At 48.2% G+C, this 17,358-nt stretch overlaps 6 protein-coding genes across 6 annotated transcripts; 2 read left to right on the top strand and 4 right to left on the bottom strand.

The window, feature by feature from the left end:
• Window positions 1–1,345: 1,345 nt before the first annotated feature.
• On the top strand, window positions 1,346–2,381 carry F5B22DRAFT_642478 (ferritin-like domain-containing protein; the record flags this gene model as incomplete). The annotated part of the gene is made up of 2 exons (XM_047978131.1): window positions 1,346–1,518; window positions 1,586–2,381. 2 exons carry the CDS (start codon window positions 1,346–1,348, stop codon window positions 2,379–2,381), a joined length of 969 nt encoding a protein of 322 aa, XP_047834821.1.
• Window positions 2,382–4,051: 1,670 nt separating this feature from the next.
• On the bottom strand, window positions 4,052–5,288 carry F5B22DRAFT_342576 (uncharacterized protein). The gene is made up of 2 exons (XM_047970901.1): window positions 4,986–5,288; window positions 4,052–4,823 (listed from the first exon to the last, which is right to left on the bottom strand). The coding sequence occupies exons 1-2, from the start codon at window positions 5,134–5,136 to the stop codon at window positions 4,141–4,143; spliced, it is 834 nt and encodes a 277-aa protein (XP_047834820.1). The 5' UTR covers window positions 5,137–5,288; the 3' UTR covers window positions 4,052–4,140.
• A 625-nt stretch (window positions 5,289–5,913) lies between these two features.
• Window positions 5,914–8,054, bottom strand: F5B22DRAFT_658295 (uncharacterized protein; the record flags this gene model as incomplete). Its single annotated transcript, XM_047980113.1, has 1 exon — window positions 5,914–8,054. One exon carries the CDS (start codon window positions 8,052–8,054, stop codon window positions 6,009–6,011), a length of 2,046 nt encoding a protein of 681 aa, XP_047834819.1. The 3' UTR covers window positions 5,914–6,008.
• Window positions 8,055–9,235: 1,181 nt separating this feature from the next.
• F5B22DRAFT_342554 (uncharacterized protein) lies at window positions 9,236–10,101 on the bottom strand. The gene is made up of 2 exons (XM_047970900.1): window positions 9,574–10,101; window positions 9,236–9,488 (listed from the first exon to the last, which is right to left on the bottom strand). The coding sequence occupies exons 1-2, from the start codon at window positions 9,976–9,978 to the stop codon at window positions 9,483–9,485; spliced, it is 411 nt and encodes a 136-aa protein (XP_047834818.1). The 5' UTR covers window positions 9,979–10,101; the 3' UTR covers window positions 9,236–9,482.
• A 1,481-nt stretch (window positions 10,102–11,582) lies between these two features.
• On the top strand, window positions 11,583–13,623 carry F5B22DRAFT_590036 (uncharacterized protein). The gene is made up of 4 exons (XM_047973779.1): window positions 11,583–12,191; window positions 12,292–12,713; window positions 12,776–13,084; window positions 13,142–13,623. Exons 1-4 carry the CDS (start codon window positions 12,047–12,049, stop codon window positions 13,361–13,363), a joined length of 1,098 nt encoding a protein of 365 aa, XP_047834817.1. The 5' UTR covers window positions 11,583–12,046; the 3' UTR covers window positions 13,364–13,623.
• Window positions 13,624–13,714: 91 nt separating this feature from the next.
• Window positions 13,715–16,722, bottom strand: F5B22DRAFT_590033 (cytochrome P450). The gene is made up of 6 exons (XM_047973778.1): window positions 16,318–16,722; window positions 15,216–16,205; window positions 15,007–15,120; window positions 14,728–14,845; window positions 14,539–14,587; window positions 13,715–14,393 (listed from the first exon to the last, which is right to left on the bottom strand). Exons 1-6 carry the CDS (start codon window positions 16,357–16,359, stop codon window positions 14,234–14,236), a joined length of 1,473 nt encoding a protein of 490 aa, XP_047834816.1. The 5' UTR covers window positions 16,360–16,722; the 3' UTR covers window positions 13,715–14,233.
• Between the last annotated feature and the right edge of the window lie 636 nt (window positions 16,723–17,358).

The raw sequence follows: 17,358 nt of genomic DNA, 5'->3' as shown, positions 1-17,358 counted from the left end.
TATGGGGATTTCTAGTTCTGTGCGCAGGTAATATGTCATGTAACCAACGAGTCGACCCTCGGGCTGTGTTGTATTCCTCAATAGGTCAAGAACTATAAAGAGATCCATCATATTTGACTGCCGAAGTATCGTGCATCGGAACAAGCAGTGCCAATTTGCCAGATCACGGCTGCGCTCCACTAGGACTTACAGCAAGGCTACTTCAGAAACAGATTCTGAATGCTGCCCCAAGGGTCTCATCGGCTTTTGGCTTTTGGTGGCACAAGTACGAACAGATCCATGATGCGGCATTGGAGAAAAACACGTTGAGATAGTTTCAGTGTTCGGGTTGGCGCTTGCCCGTGCAGAAAGCAGATGAGTTCTAGTCGGCTCGAGCCCCGTGAAACAGCATCTGAGGCAGATGATCCGTCAGCGGCAGCCCCTGCCCCTAGCCATCCCCGCGATCACTTCAACTCCCCCTCGACTCCCCCCGACTCCCCCTGGCCGCCAAGACGCCCCTGGTGCTACCCTGGCATCTCGTGGCTCTCGCCAACTCTACCAGTATCTCAACCCAGTTCTTCAGCCGCGAGGCCGAGGAGGCAGAGGAGCCTGCTGTCATTGGGGCGTCTGGTTTTGTTTCGTTTCCTGCCGCGCCGCCAGCATCTGTGATTCGACTCTCGGCACAGATCCCTCACATCCCTAGAGCTGCATGTCAGCTTTCCAGCAATCTCCGTCCCATCTCTTCCCCCTTCTGCCTACCCTTGCTGCCATCCGCTATCCGTGTTCGGAAGCGAATCCTCGATAGGGATTAGACGATGCCGGTAGCAGCCAGCAACGACTTGTTGAGGAGCCGCAAATCATCCACTGCGCTGCGAGGGATCATCGCATCCATGCCCGGCCTGCTCTCTTTCCGTGAAGCATCACCCATGGCGTTTGGTTCCTTGCTGCCCCGTGCCCTTGTTCCACGGCACATGGCAGGTTGAATTTAATGTGGCCATGTTTCCCACCTCGCCATCATGTTCCTGCTACTATTCTCTTCTCTATCCCTATCTCGTCGTTCGTGTGCATCAATATTACTCCATAAGCGCTGGTCTGCTTCCCTGGGATCAACGACTTCGACTTTCCTTTATAACGTCTAATTCTTCTAATACCCACGTGGAACATTTGCACTTCGTATTTTCTTTTGAATATACCATATAGGACAGCTAGCCTGGTTCTTGCTTTCATTTCATCCTCGAATACTATCATCGTCCTCTTATATAATCCAACCGCACTGTCACTAAAGAACGATTCGGGAAAGGAAAATAGAAAGAAGCAGAAGAGTTAATTCCAAGTATCGTCACCGAAAAGATTTATAACGAACAAGATGCCTTCTATTATCAAGACTACGGGGGTTGTGGCCGGATTGGTCGCAGCCGTGTCAGCTCTTCCAGCTCAAACCAAGCTCTCGACAAGACAAAACAGCATCTACGAGCTAGCAAAGCGACAGAACGCAGCCGCTGCCGCCGCCGGCTTAACAGATGTCGATATCCTCCAATTGTAAGTTGAGCTCAAGAATTTTTCAGTTCATTTCGTCGAGTCAGCGGCTTACATCTATATCGTGCAGTGCTTTGACTCTGGAGTGGCTGGAGAACACTTTTTACCAGCAAGGGTTCGCCCAGTTTCCTGATGATCAGTTTGTTGCTCTCGGTCTGAATGAAGCTCAATTGGCCGACCTCAAGGGTATTGGATCAAGTGAGGAATCCCACGTCGTGCTGCTACAGAGCGCAATCGCCCAGGCCGGCGTCCAACCTGTCCAGCCATGTGAGTACAACTTCGGCTTCACAGACGCCGCGGGTATGGTTGCCACGGCTGCAATCCTCGAGAGCGTCGGAATCTCTGCCTATCTAGGGGCCGCGCCACTGGTATCGGACGGCGGGATCCTCAGCACCGCCGCCTCGATCCTAACAGTCGAAGCGCGGCACCAGTCTTTCATCCGCAGTGCTTCGGGTGTCGCCGTATCTCCTTCCCCTCTCGACACGCCCTTGGGGCCCAAGGCTATCTTCTCGCTCGCCGCACCCTTCATCACGTCATGTCCAGGTGGTTCCAACCTCGCCCTCCAGGCTTTCCCCGCACTCACCATGACGAGCCCTGCACCCGTCGCCGGTGTCATGAACCTCGTCGCCGGCACCAACATCCAGGTCCAGAGCGACGCCGCATCAGGTGCATCATTCTGTGGTTTCACGAACTCGGCCGCTCCCGGTGGTACTGCCTTCACGCCATTCGATGCCACAAACGGCTGCGCATTGGCGCCTAACCTAGCTGGCGTCGTATACGTCACCCTTACAAGTGACGCCCCTGCCACCGGCGTCTTGACAGACGACATCACTGTTGCCGGTCCCATGGTTATGCAGCTAAGCTAAAGAAAACAACAAAAAAAAAACCCTTTAATTTTACATGGTATTGGCGCGGAAAGGCAAGCGGACGAGATGGGACGACGTCAGACAGGCAGTGGCTCAGGATCTGGGATGATGGCAGGACTAAAGAGAAGTAGGGAGGCGAGAAGACAACACAATCACACAGGAAAAAAGCGAGCGGGTAAGTGGGTTCTCGGTAGCCCTTACCGCCCACGAGCTTAGCTAGTTTTCTTCCTCTCTTCAATATATTGTGTTCGTTTCCCTAGCCTCCCGTCGCCACTGTCGCCATCACTCTACTTCGTCCTGCCTTGGCCTGCCTGTCCTGTCCTCCTACCATAGAAATGCCATGTATTCCTGTATCGATGTCCTCCCTTCAACCAACGCCATACTATCTGCATGAACATCTTATGTTCCCTTTTACTTACTTCTCTTCTGTATTGCCTGCGCTTCTCACCTAGAGATGTCGTCTGCACACATACATATTCTCACATAATCTTATTTATTATTTCGGTGTACTGGATGAGGGATTGAAGGGGGGGCCTTCTAAACGATACAGAATAGAGAAAGACAAGATCCTGATAGCGAGAGGGAAATGTTCGGGACAGAAGGTAGTAGAACTGTTGGTGCATTGCTGGCGATACCCCGGTGAAAGCTTTTTTTATTATGTCAATGCATTGTATTTATCTACGTACGCGGGCAAAGTAGGTAGCAGCGGAGTTTTCTTCATATAAAAAACACCATGATTCAAAGGTTGATTTAAATTGGCTTACATACTTGTTATATTTGTATCAAGCATGCACACCTAAGTGCCTACGTTGATCGCTAATCTGAGAAATTGTACGTGAGGATCACTTACTACAGGCTCTTATACCGTATGTATTTTATGGATGAAAGCTTGAGAGCGATGTGTGGCAGTAGTAATTCCTAGATCATGTGACGCTCTTGAAACTCTTATAGCTTCATAACTTAAGAGGGGGACGTCGGACTATTTTCGGTACTGTGGATATGGAAAGTTGTTAAAATTACATACATGAGCAAATATATGTAATATCGAGCGAGCCATGCTCATGAAACCGCAGTTATATTCGCTACCACGAGATATTCCCTTTCCGTCTCAAAGTCGTCGAATATGTAATGCATGATGACATGGTAGAGGTTGGCGTGAAAACTTATTGTCAATCAGATACGCCGTCTTCTGAGGAGATGTAATCACGATAGAGTTCTAACCATCTTGCTACAAGGATGCGGGACTTGATTTCTGGCATTTTACTGCTGCTCCTTTCAAGCTTATTGGGTGATTCACAATTCTTAAAGAGCCTCTCCTCTCAGAATGCACACCGGCGTCCTCGTCTCCCAGTCCATATCGTACCACGTTATACAGTCTATCGTCCTTTGAATAGGTGTCTTTGCATACCAAGTCGCATCCTTTACCGATCCAGCGCCGAAATCTCCCATCCAGTTTCTCATAAGTAGGGCTAGCATCAAGCTGTCCGAAAGGTTCCAAGGAAAAAAAGAGGTTAATCCAGAGAGATGCGAAGAGTAAGATATACCACAAACTCCGATATTAGATGAAACGAAACGTAGCATAACGCAGGTAATATGATAGTGTACAGTAGTGGTCGCGCCTCATATCAGATCCGATTTGGTAAGGCGACTCCAAGATTCACTACTAGTGTCCGTATATGGCAGATCCTTAGCAGCAACTTGAACCATCAGTCGCGAGTCCGCATTGACGCATTCTATTAAGTCTAAGATAGACACTGCTTCATTGACCGCCGAAGCGCTTGGCTCTTGCTTCCGCCTTTGCGCGCTCGGCGGGATCATTGAGAACACCCCTGGGCTTCCCACCACCATCTTTCCGTGACGAATCGCGATCACCCCGGCGTCCGCCTCGGTTCCGGTTATCTCTACCACCCCGATGCCTACCCGGTGCGTTCTGTTGTCGCTTGGCGCCGCGCTCGCCGTCTGCATTTGCATTTGAGGCACCCTCACGGCCGCGCTTCCGCTCCCGCTCCCGCTTCTCGGGCAGAGCTGAATCAAGGCCTGAGACTATAGTGCTCTGATCGACGCCGAACCGTTTGGCGCGCTCGGCCTTTTTCTTGGCCTCTTCGTCTGCGTCTTCCACGATGCCAAAACGCTTGGCGCGCTCTGCACGCTTGCGAGCCTCGTCATCTGCAGTGCTGGCGGGTAGATGTGCTGAGAAGTCTGCCTTGGGCGCCGCCTTTGAGTCCGCCTCCGCCTCGGTCTCGACAGGCTTCGTCTCATCTGCGGTTGTCTCGGCAGGCTTGTCCTCGCCGCTGGGTGCTGAGGATTCAGCTGAGGATCCTGTCACGGGAGCTGTTGACTCGGCTACCTTCTCTGCTGCAGGCGCAGACTCCTTGGTAGGCCCGGGCTTGGATGCTAGGACATCGTCGTCCGAGTAGTCGATGGGGTCTTCTTCAGCAGACACTGTGCTTTAAGTGTTAAAAAGATTTATTACATTATAGAAGCGAGGAGTGTTTCGCGCAAGTAGACAACCGAGTTCGACTGGCATGAGCGAATGCAAAAGTAGATAAAAGAAGACATGAGGAAAGAAGTGAAACACAAGCAAGAGGCTGGAATCGCACATACCCGGTGCAGCGGTGGACTTTGGCTCCTCCTTGGCCTTGTCATGCTCCTGCAAGCGCGCGATCAGATCGGCCTTGTTACCAGTCACGGGAAGCTGCTTTTCCTGGAGAAGCTTCTTGAGCTCTGGAACCTTGAGAGAGGCGTAGTCGGCCATGGCAGTGGATTATTCTTGACGATGTAATCGTGGATGGTGAGGTAGGAAGGATCGCAAGTGGCCAATGGTCGCAGCGGCGCGAAAATGCGAACGGGCAGGGATAAGGAGAGGGAAGGAATGGAAAGGCTTGTCGCGGTCTAGGATGCTCGAGGGCACACTCGAGGGCGTTCCAAGACAAAGACGGCGCGAGCGAAAGCTCCCGCCGCTAAATTTGCTGCGGGCGGTATTGTTAAGAGCTGCAGTTGGATAGGATGGGATACTCTATGTTTGGGTAGAGTGGCCTGCTTTGTTCCAAGGCCGTGTTATGATGACAATTGAAATTGATGATAGATGCTGGAGCTGCAGCTGGAGAGCTCTGAAAGGTGCGAAAGGAACGGGGGAAGCTGCCAGCGGCTTTGTGCTACCTACCCACTCTGCTGGTCTATGTAAGTACGGTACCTACTGTAGGTACCTCCACAGTACACAGCACAAGTGTGTGTAGTGTACACAGTATAATGAAAACAGAACAAATGCATAAAACGCGTCGAGAGTAGTGGTACCTAGTGGTCCATCATCTGAAGACGTGACGCGGGGTCCACCTGTAGTGCACAGTCCAATTTCTTTATCGCATATTTATAGCAATCGGGCCCCGTTAGGCTGTTTCTATGCTGTATATCGTTTATGTATATATAGGTAGATGTCTATCTAAGTACATAATGACCTAAGTACACCACAGCTCAAAACCAAGATGCAATCAATTAATCAATCAATCAACAGTGTGAGCCAATCTAAGCTGACCATGTCATGTGCTAATACACTTTTCCTAAAATCACCAGCTAAGGATGATTGCTGCAGTATACCGATTGATTGTCTATATACGGATTAAAAAACCATCATAGCTCTGCCATGACTCGAGCCTGGAAGCCCAGTTCCTCTAGTCGTAATGCCAACTCTCGCCAAGTTTGGGCGCCCTGTATCATAAGGCCACTGGCGAAGTTGGCCAAGAATGCCTCTTCGTTACTTGCGAGACTTAATCCTAACGTCGCGCATAGGAACAGCGAGGTCGAGAGGAGCGGGACATGGTCTTCTAGATTCGCCCCTAGGAATCGAAGTTCGTCGCAGAGCGGCTTTATTAGGTACCGCAGCTTGATATCGAGCAATGCTTGTGTCAAGTTGTCGATCTGAGGCTTCATATCAAGGATGACTGTGTTGGTTTCCATATCCAGGGTATATTTCAAGCCCAGACTAATGCAACTCGGTGTAAGCCGTCGGTAGAGCATCTCGTAGAAAAGATCATTGTAGAGTGGCTTCGCCAGATCGAGCATTACGGGGTGAAAGCCCGCTACTTCGTAATCGATGAAGAGGATATCGCTCGTGCCACCACCCTTGGCACTCGACTCGTCGATCATTACATTTCCACCATGGGCGTCTCCTAATCCGAAAACAGTCGGACAAGAAAGGATCTGTGCTGACGTAGGAGAGATAATGTCACTCGCCTCTTTGTAGGCTTGGTACAAAGAAGGGTAGGATGTACCGTTTATCAGCCAGCGTAACGACAGTAGTCTGTCGAGTGAGATTGTTTGCCCTCCTAAAGATATGCCATGCCCGTAGTGCGCTTGAACACGTCGATTTTCCAGCAACCGATCGTGGAAAAATCGCTGGATATTGCAGCGATGCGCAGAAGAGTTCCTTTCGAGAGATAAGGAGCTTCTATACGCGCGAAGCGTATCTCCAGCCTTTACGAGCTCAGTGTATAGCAACTTTTCCAACAGAAAGCTATCTTTTCGCTCCCCGCGAATATATGATAGCCTTACATCTGACGCCGTTCTCCCCGGAAAGAATCGATACAGGAGCTCACCTGAGCTTACCATCCAGGGAATCGACATGCGTGGGAAGTATTCTGCCCCGATCACTGCCCCTCTTAGTTCATCTTGCGCAAATGGGGTTTGCTTCACAAATATATCAAAGGTAGTGTCGATGGATTTCGTTCTGGCGATGTAAGATGATGAATTGTTCGAAAACTGAGGCTGGTGACCATCTCGCCGGGAAAATTCCCCTTTGTTGAACAACCTCACGGCCTCCAAAGAGAGTTGAGTAGCCCGTGTAGAATCACACAGGCCAACATTAGCACGTGTCTGAGCTGTGTCACCAAACAATAATGCGTGATCACATCTTACTTCGATACGGTTGAAGCTCGGAGTGAAGTTCGTAGGAAGGATTCCAGCCAGCTCTTGATCAAGCCATTTCGTATACGAAGGAACGAAGAAGGGTGACTTAGCAAACAGTTTGGCACGTGGAGAAGCCTCTGCCACGGAAGTGTAATGCTTCGCAAGGATGCATTTGATGCCTTGGCCGTAAGGTCGCTCGCCGTAAACACAAGCAGCCGACAAGAGTAGGTCTGTGGTGATACCGAATCTGACCACTGTTTCCGATGCATAAAGCCATTGATCGTGTAAGATAACGGCATTTTCAAGGGTCGTCGCCTGACATAGCTGTGCTGATCCCGAGATATCAGTGTATACACGTTGGTCTTCGCCAGATAGAATATTAAGAGAACTCTTGCGGTGAGTAAAATATTCCAAACTTAGGAGTGTGATTGTCCTCTTAATATTATTTTCGTCAAGCCCTGATAGTCGAATGGCGTCAAACTCATTATATAGGGGCGAAGATGGCGAGGGGATGCAGAGATCGACTTTGTCTTCGGTTTCCACACCAATCAGGTTCCAGAGGCATTGACGGTTTCGTTTATCGGCAACGAGCGTGTATATTTCGTGCTTTGAGTTGAGAACTATGATACCGTCAAAATCACTCTGAAGCTGTGCCTGAGCGTACAGTCGGCTTCCACCTATGAAAACGCAGACTATTGCTGGGATGGAGGACGGATGGATCCGGAAGAAGGAATTATTGTACTTCCGTAAAGCATTGGTAAACTCTGCCATGTCGCAAGTCTGGTGTCTATTGACTGTAATGCTTTTGTTCGTGGTTCGGTATGAATTTCTGTAGAATTCAAGAAGTAGTGTTTTCACAGGAGATAAGTAAAATATCAAAAAGTGCGTAGATCAGTAATATTGCTGTCCCCGTCTTCGAGGAGCCTAAAGAAGACATTTTGTGTATCTAGTAAATGATCCTCGGATACGTGGTAGATGCGCATTGTGCAGCAATGGTAGTCTATTGTTTCCTCATGTTACAATACCTGTTTGTGAATGGGGTCTGAAGGCCGAAAATAGAGTGAATGTATTGCTTGTAACCCATAGTACCGGCTACATTCACTCTGATAAATGGGTAAGAATAGCCAGTTATTCTTTCAATGTTGACATGAATACATTTATACAATGTAGATTTACAAACATACACACAAACGCGAAAGACAGCTTAGGCTTTATTCGAGGGTGTTGGCTTATATAGCAGTACTACCAAGTAATAGCTAAGTACCCGGTGCATCAGTTATTACTCGCAAAGAGGTAGCATATCACTGAAGAATCGAACAATACGCAGAGTGAAATAATAGATTAGGATGGCTTATGGAAAAAGAATTGCACCAATCACAGTGATTGATTGTGAGGAAATACTGTGTATGATGGTCACAATGCCTTCAGTTTAGAATATACAGCAACAACGCACAGTAATTCTCACAGTAAGAAAGTCAAGTGAAATAGCAAAACCCTCTGCTCGCTTCTAAGCGTTCGTAGTCCTTCCCAATGATTACCAACGTTCAACTACGCCAAATCCTGGCATACTCGACTAAGCGTCCGATATTCCCGTTTACACGATGCCAAAGGCACTTCAAATTGGTTAACCCATGTGATGTTGTGTGTTGTTGTCGGATATTCACGTAATATTTCTTTCCCCTGTCGAATCTGTTAGTCAAGTTCATGCAAGATCATGCTGGAAGTTCCACTCAAGCTCCCCACGCAGGTGAAACATCGAATCAACCTAATCCGATCATTTGAATAGATATTCCTACTACAGAGAGGAAGTGGCAGCTAGTACCGTGTAGTGGGGAGAGAGACGCAGTGGATTAGCGTGGATTGCCTCTTAATTATAACTCCATCATCTCTCATCTATGATTGAAATTATGCATATTATTTTGCGAAATGGACCACGTCAGTTGTACTCTTATGATTCAACAGTGTCATTACAGTGAGATCTGGTGCAACTGTACCTTTGCGAGCCCTCCGATAAACGAAAAAGCTTAAGATATATACCTAGACATATTCCTTCTTCCAATGTCGGGGAATAACCTGATCGTCGTCACCACCCCAGAGATGGGTGATTGGTATTCAAGTTGTTAGACCATGGATCGTCCTCCTCACACCGCGTGTAGGAGTCACTTGGGCGTGTTTCCCTATGCACGCCACTGTGGGCAGTCAAATCTACAATGATAAACTGAGCCTTAGTTTTGTCTCCATTGATTTGGCATGTACTCGATTTGCGAATATTCACTTGGAGATAGCTTACGTTTGTGGGATTGGATGGGTCGTATACAAGAGGTTGTAGTGAATTAAGGCTTGTTTCTAGCATGTATTCTCGTTCTTGGAGCTGTCTGAAGAGATCGTTGCACGTTCTCTGCTTTTTGGAAAAGCCTATGCAAGCTTTCAATCGGTTGCTACGATAATGGCGTAAATATGGGAACATTTCACGGGCAGTATATGTAACTCTAGTGATGTTGTCCATAACACTGCGTGTGCGTAGGCGGCGATCAGACTTTATGTTTTGTAAATTGTATATTATCTGCTGAATGGTCTGCCGATAATCTGGTCCATTGTCGATTCCTTGCAGGATGTTGTCGAGAATTTCAAACGAATTCAAGGCGTCGTCAACCGCTTTGACATAATCTCGGTCCTTGCCGTCCACTCGGGTCATTCTCAAATCTCGTCGGGTGTGTCGAAAGTCAGAAGTTGCTATTAGTCGTAGACGAACAACGACAGTTGGTAGAACTATGGGAGGAGAACGTCGGGTCGAAATAACGAGACATGAGGCAAGATCGGGTCGATATACGGCACTTTAGTTTGAGTCACCCCGAAATAAAGCAAGGGATAATTGTTGGCCTGTCTTCCAGGGTCGCCCTGATTAGCCCTGGAGTCCCTCATGCTACCTCCCATCCGTAGATATGACAGGTGGATGCAGGGCCTCATGGTCGAGCGCTAAATTAAGACAAACATCAACATGAGCAGACTGATTTAAACCACGATAATATCCCTTGAATTCAGCTGCACGTGGAAACTCACGCATGATAGAATCATGCCTGACTTTTTGGGGACATAGTATTTGCCAGGTATGGAGAGGATGGTATATGGAAGCTTGTTGTCGCGCGAAGACCAGGTTACAGCTTCACTTATATATTTGGCCTCAAGGGAAGTTACCACAACTGATTTAAAAACCGTAGAGCTTGCTTGTACTTAAAGGCCAGCACGTGTACAGTTTCAAAGGGGGGGAGAGGGGTTTAAATTATAAAGTGGTGTGGAATTCCCTGATGACTTAGTTCTAGAATCCTGTTGCTGCATAGATAATGGTTTGCATCACCAACGTAGCTTGGTATAAAGTCATGGAGTACTTGCTCTGTGGTGTCCCTGGTCTCCAAGGGTAGCCGCATGCATACCCGGTGTGAACATTCGATATTGTATTACAGCACCCGTCTTCGTCTGCGAGACTATTGCCATTTTGTTCCCACCGGAGATGACCATTCTAGTTAACTAGTATACTTGTAGCGGAGATTTGTACAGCAATCTTGAGTAAAAATAAAATTGATCTAAACATCCAGGAAAATCCCGACGAGAGCTCAGCCTCACTGGACTTCCGTATGTCGTGAATGCGAGTGAACATGGAACGCCGTTCTTCTGACTGGGCAATTTCTGGGGGTGAGCTGGAGGTGGCTAGAAAAGGAGAAAGGAGTAAATGTTAGCCCGCGGAAGAAAGAACCTTACTATGTAAGATGTTTTCTCCACTTTTTACCTGTTGTGAATGCGAGCAGCGCATCCACTTCGCCTGGTCAGGTCTCGGCAAGCCTCTATTATCGTCATCTTCGCTTGTAATGCGAGAGATGTTTTTTATTTTGCCCTTGTGCTAGTCATCGTGTCGGGGTTAGATATATTTGAGAGGCGAAATATTGGTTTAATTCTATGCAAAGGGGTTTTTTTTTGTTTTTTCCTTACACTTTTCACGGGCGGTGCCGAGATGGATGATTGTGTTGGGGATGTAGGTATTAGCTAGGTAGACATCATCATATCATTCATTCACAATCGAATGCGAAGCGTAGATGGTTCAGCCAAGCCCTATGGTTATCATTGTACATTGCAATGATACAATTATCGCATACAATACGCCCACACCCATCTCCGCGGCGGCGGGCTGGACACGGACAGAAGAGGTGCCGCTTGCTTCATTGGCCTTCTCAGCGCTCGCATTCGCTTGGTGGGGCGATGCGTGTGCATGGCTGTGCCCAACTACAAAGTGTCATATCAGCGAATGGCAACTCCACACTAACGACAGACCCATGCTCTCGCCATTCGCACTCTCTTGGGATCCTATTGGGATGCGAGGCAGCAACCATTGAGATCCATGATGCTTCTCTGTTGTACGGGAGAAGTACGGTAGAATGATCAATGCGGAAAGCAACTCTCGGTTTCATCATGTGGCGTAGCATGAATGAGTATATGTCTGTGTATAGATGTAGATGATATAGGAGATTTTATGTATATATAAAGTGAAACCGAGACCACTTTCATTATCATAACCGCCATCAACGCCATCAACAAGTCACTGGCAGTTTGTGATTCTTAAACCATTGGTATTCCACTCTGCCACGTATCATTCTCAAGCTTTTGTACAACCCTTGAGCAACAAGACTTCACTCTGCTTTGAATCGCATCTAAAAAATCTTCACATCGGTCCTTTTCTCCAACCCAGAACAGTCTCCCCCTTTCCCCCCAAGATGGCGACCTCGACTAAGCCCCCTGCGAACGCCTTCGTAGCTCGTGCTCGAAAAGTCTACAACCCCATCGGCTTTTCAAAAGGTTATAACTTCATCCTATGGTTTATATTCGTCGGTGCACTGTTCGGATTCTCTCTTGCGCGGCGTAAGTCATCAACTCTATAGCCGTCTCCTTCTCCTTTGCCCCATGTTTCAAGGCCAAGTCACAATCCCAACATGAAGAAACTGACTCGTGGGGGCTACAGTCGAATACTTAGATTTCTGGGGTGTGTTCTGTAACCCAAACGAAACAAGCGGGAACGGTGCCTTGCCGGGAGAGTGCTTCTATTACACCAAACCGGGGCGCTATCATATCGGCATCATCCTACACCTAGTTACCATAGTCCCCGGTGCCTTGCTCGCATGTTTCCAGTTCGTCCCTATCATTAGACACAAGGTCATTCTCGTACATCGCATCAATGGTTATATTGTGACGCTTCTTTCCTTCATCGGAACGGCGGCCGCAATCGTGATAGGGCGACATGCGGCAGGCGGCGGGTTGGATGTGCAGGTCCTCCTTGGTGCTTTAGCCATCTTGTTCCTAGGCTCGCTGACCCTCGCCATCATCAATGTCAAGCGCCTGCAGATCGAACAGCACCGTGCGTGGATGATTCGCGCCTGGGCTTACGTGAGTGCTCTTTCCTTGTTCGATTGACTGAGAATCGAAATATCCTGACATCGGAATGATAGGGTGGCGTTGTCATTACGCTCCGCATCATTTTGATTATCGGTGCTACGATCCTCTCCTCTATTGGTGGCTACTACTCTGCCCAGCCCTGCGACAAGATCAATTTTGCGCTCGGGGGTCAAGATGCTACAATGTCGTTCTACCCAGAATGCGCCGCCTTCTTCTCTGGTGATAACATACACCAGCAAGCCGTAGTTAAGGCCACCTTGCTGGGAGACAACGCCATAGAAGCCGGTGCCATTTTCAATATTGCATTTGGTCCCGCTGGGTGGCTAGCCTTAGTACTTCACGTTTTCGCCGCTGAGTGTTATGTAAGTGGCTTGAAACCCTTTTGGTGTGCTAAAGGATTCTTATTAACATTGTGATAGCTTCGTCTCACACCGGCGGAGCACGACCGCCTCCGGAATGTGTCTTATCAGCGTCAACTTGAAGCCGGAATGAAGAACCCTGGTATGGCTGGCCTGACGGCTGATCGGCTTGGCGATGCGCCTCGATGGACTCCGAAGCCCCAAGTTGCCAATAATGATAGTGATGGCGGTAATTCTATTAAGGAGCTTCAAGAGATAACCACCCCTTCTACTCAATCATAGAGTTGTGGACCCAGTATATTTCTATCCTCCTTTTCTTATGCCAGTTCTTTCAATTATCTTCATCGGCAAAGGAATGCCAATATAAATATGTTGCAGCTAGATTTCGGTATATACTAAATTGGTATGGAGTGATGGGTTAGTTAGTAAAAAGGGTCTAGGAATTTCGGGGTTATCTTGTACAATCAACACAGTCCGACGACGATAGTTTCATAATTTCGGGGGCGTGGCCTTTAGTATTCATTTCAGCCAATGCATCGCGTTCCGTTCTCTATGATTAACAGATCCGCTAGTGATTGAAGCTGCTGGTAAATTCCTATCAAAGTGTAGATTCTTATCTATTTTCTTAGGCGTGGATGCTTTAGACCGACATATACTCTCATTCACTTCAAAACATACTAGTCATCTAACATATCAGTTTTCCTCACATTGATCAAGTTCATCAATCGAGGGAACAATCTTGAGTTTAAATTGATGAGCAACATTGAAGAGGGCCCGTGAAGAGTGAGATAACAGAGGTTGAATTACAACTCCAGTATGAACATCAAAGCTGAGCTCTTGGTAACCTAGTGGGACAAGAGTAGAATTGCCAGTGTTATTGTGCAATATACAAGAATTTGTATAAAAGGTGAGCTGTTTGTAACTATTACAATATGAAGATATCCTTGCGAGAGATTAGGTCGGTTTCGAGTTGTTTAATTCATTATCCATTTTAACATAGCGGAAAATTGATGGAGGCCTTGAGGCATTGAGTTTGCTCAGTCAGAAATTTTGCGTTCAAATGGCATCAGTCGACCTTCGTGCCCATAGCTGACCGTTGCAGGTTCGGCAGATGAAAATTGAGTCAGCTTGGCATGCTTATACTCGGTTTCTTTATCGTACCACGGGCGTAAGAACAACATTTAGAGGAGGTTTGTCCCAGATTGTATAGGCTCTTTGGCCGCGTAGCCAGTGACGGCTGTCGTCAGCTAGACTCATATCGAAGTTGTAGATAATTTTGGCGAGGATCAGTCGCATCTCAGCATAAGCAAGACTAGATGGCGAATTTTGGATTAGCATGGAAGATAAACGCGCGCTAGGCGATCAACAATGAAGCTAGGTATGTGAAGCACAATTGGATGTTGGCCATGTAGGAGATGAATATGAAGCGGAATGGTGAGAAGATAGTTGTAGCTTACTTTCGGCCGATGCAGTTCCGTGGTCCAACGCTGAATGACTGCATAGCATCTGTGCAAAATAAGCATCAGTATTTGCATTTCCTTGAGATAGACGGTATGACCCTGGGCATTGCAGGGGCGCGCTATTCGAGCGGCCGAAATATGCTCCCGGAATATTCTGCGCGAATAGAGAAGCAAGTCGCCACTCACCGAGCTGATCGTCCTTGAATTTGGGGTCCTCCATCCATCGTTCAGGCGAAAACTCTTGAGGTGCGGTCCAGTAGTGCTCATCATGATTTACTGCCCACTGGAAAATAGATACGATAGTCTAGTATGGGCGCTATGAATTAGCCTTTTGATCACATATGCTCACCTTCAATATTCAACGGCGCAAATGCTCTAAGCTCAAGGTAGTACGAGATTCGGGTCTGTCGAACTTGGCGAATTTCATCCGGCGGATTGACATGTAGTCATATGGGAAGAACTTACATCTTGGGGTATAAATTTGCCTCCGATCACCGCGCCACCTTTCGGTGCGCGTCGTGGTAAGCCACCCGCAACCGGTGGGTATCGACGGAGCGACTCGTTTAAGCAGGCCAACATCTACGTCAAAGTGGTCAGTACTTTTCTCTTGTCACTAGAGTTCTTGGGCGAATCCAAAATTCAAACCAATAGATTTTGGTATATCCCGGACTTACATAAGGCAGGTTGCTAACGCTGAGTAACGTGATTTCGTCGTCACTCTTGAACGTAGATCGAACTTCTTGTTCCAACTTCTTTAGCACGTTAGGGTTGGTTGTGAGCAAGTACGTGGCCCCAGATAATAATGTCGCCGTGGTTTCCGAGCCGGCGAGGATCAATAGCGAGGCGTTCATGGACATGCCTGCCTGGTCCAGTTTAAGCTCGTCCTTTTTACGAATGAGGCCTTCCAAGAAGTCGGGTCGTTCGCCGCCCTTCATGCGCTGGCCGACTTTCTCCCACACGATTGAGCGGTGCTTCGAGTCGGCGAGCAGGCCCAGCTTGCTGGCCCACACAATCGGCCATGCTACGCCTAAATGATATAGCCCTTGAATTATACCACCTTGCCGAACTACCTGCGTGATCAGGCTTACCCAAGGATGGTACTCGGATTGCTGTAGACAACCAAAGCCGCCTTCTGAGCCGAGACTAAGATCGCCAATTATATCGAAGGTCGCATAGTTGTACCACTCCCGTAAATTCTGAACTTTGTTTTCCTTGGTGACTTCCTTCAAACGCTGCATGAGCAGATCGACATAGGAGCCGATTATAGGTTCCTGTTCACGCATGGATCGATCGCTGAAACCGTGGGAAAGCTGCCGTCTCAGCGCGCCGTGCTCTCCGCGAGTCGCATTGATGAGTGATCTTGGTAAGTGAGGAAAGAGGTGATAAGTGCCTTCGAATTTCGGGAACTCAGTTTCGCCAGCCTTCTTATGCCCATAAATATCCCGCCAGGCTTGAGGACTGGAAAAGGCGAGCTCATTGGGTCCAATGCGAACGATCGGGCCGTACTTTTTGTGTAGCTTGTCCATATGGAAAGGCAAACGGCCATTCACCATGTATATCGTCCGGGGAATGACAGATAAGCGATGAGAAAGGGGGCCGGGGAATTTCCGAAGCGGGTGAAAAAACACATTGTACACCATGCGTCCGATGGCGTATACAAGCCACTTTCCGTTTTGTCAGTCTCTATATTCTTCTCTGACTCACTCTCAGGAGATGAGTCCGTAACGTCTCGTTGCTTGTACCCATTCAAGACTGCAGGGTGAGAAGCGAGCTTACAAGAACAAGCCCCTTTTGGGCAAAGTCAACCACGATATTCATATTGCAAGTCCTCTCCTTCTTCTTCTTTTTGTCAGAGAGAAAGGTGCCAGTAGCCAGTAGTAGGTCGAACGGATAAGTCGTTGCGGCCTCGAGCTAGTGCTCTTGATTCACAAGGAAATAGAAAAGCACCTAGATAAACTTGGAAGATGGAAGTAGAGTATATATAGCGTGTTGCTTCTTATGCATCCCGTTCGAGACATTATAGCTATAGGATAGGGTTCTGCTGTTAGTAGTGCCTACCTACATATACAGGGGTAGTGTATCTAGGCGGGGACTGGGTTGACACGACACGACACGACCCACGACGTCACTTGTCTCCAACACACTAAGGTTAAAGTGTAGTCAAGAATGGGGACATACGTACTGTAGTATATCCGTAGCCACGGCGGACTTTGGCCATTGGGCACTAGATCGGGCCTGAGCCACCTTGGGCCAGGCTCACCCCTCCACGAAACATATCCACCGGGGTTTGCGAAGTATCCGAGTCCGCATGCACATCGCGGGCGCTTGGGGTGAGAACACACCTGGTAGCGGTGGGAGGCTATGGGAATAACAGTGATGGGTGTTTCATGACGAGAATCTAGATATCACAATCTAGAATTCTTGTGCCGGCGGAGTTCCGGTTCGTCATATCCCTCACCCAGTCGGAGAAATCTGTCTACTTACTAAGTGGCCAGGTAGCAGCGGAGTTGTTCGCCCACGGCTCGCTTGACTTGAAGCGGCAGGAGTTGGGTAAGCTAAGGGATGGTATGGATCGGCAGCCTGACCATCCGATCCTCCGCAACTTGCGGGATACGCACAATATGCCCCCCTTTCATAAATTACGGTATTGTACTGCTCTGGTCCGGGCAGATCCGGGAGTTTGGAGACATGGTTGTTGGTGCTCAGCTGGGCTGGGACATGGCAGCTGCATACTAGCGTGATCACAACAATTACTTCGTAAGTAAGTATGGTCCTGATAATATAGTAGTATTTATCAAACAGCCGTCATCTGCAGCA

The sequence above is a fragment of the Xylaria bambusicola genome (assembly GCF_022495145.1).
Source record: "Xylaria bambusicola strain CBS 139988 unplaced genomic scaffold F5B22scaffold_4, whole genome shotgun sequence".
Classification (NCBI taxonomy): domain Eukaryota; kingdom Fungi; phylum Ascomycota; class Sordariomycetes; order Xylariales; family Xylariaceae; genus Xylaria; species Xylaria bambusicola.
This window is presented reverse-complemented; position numbering and strand designations above follow the sequence as displayed.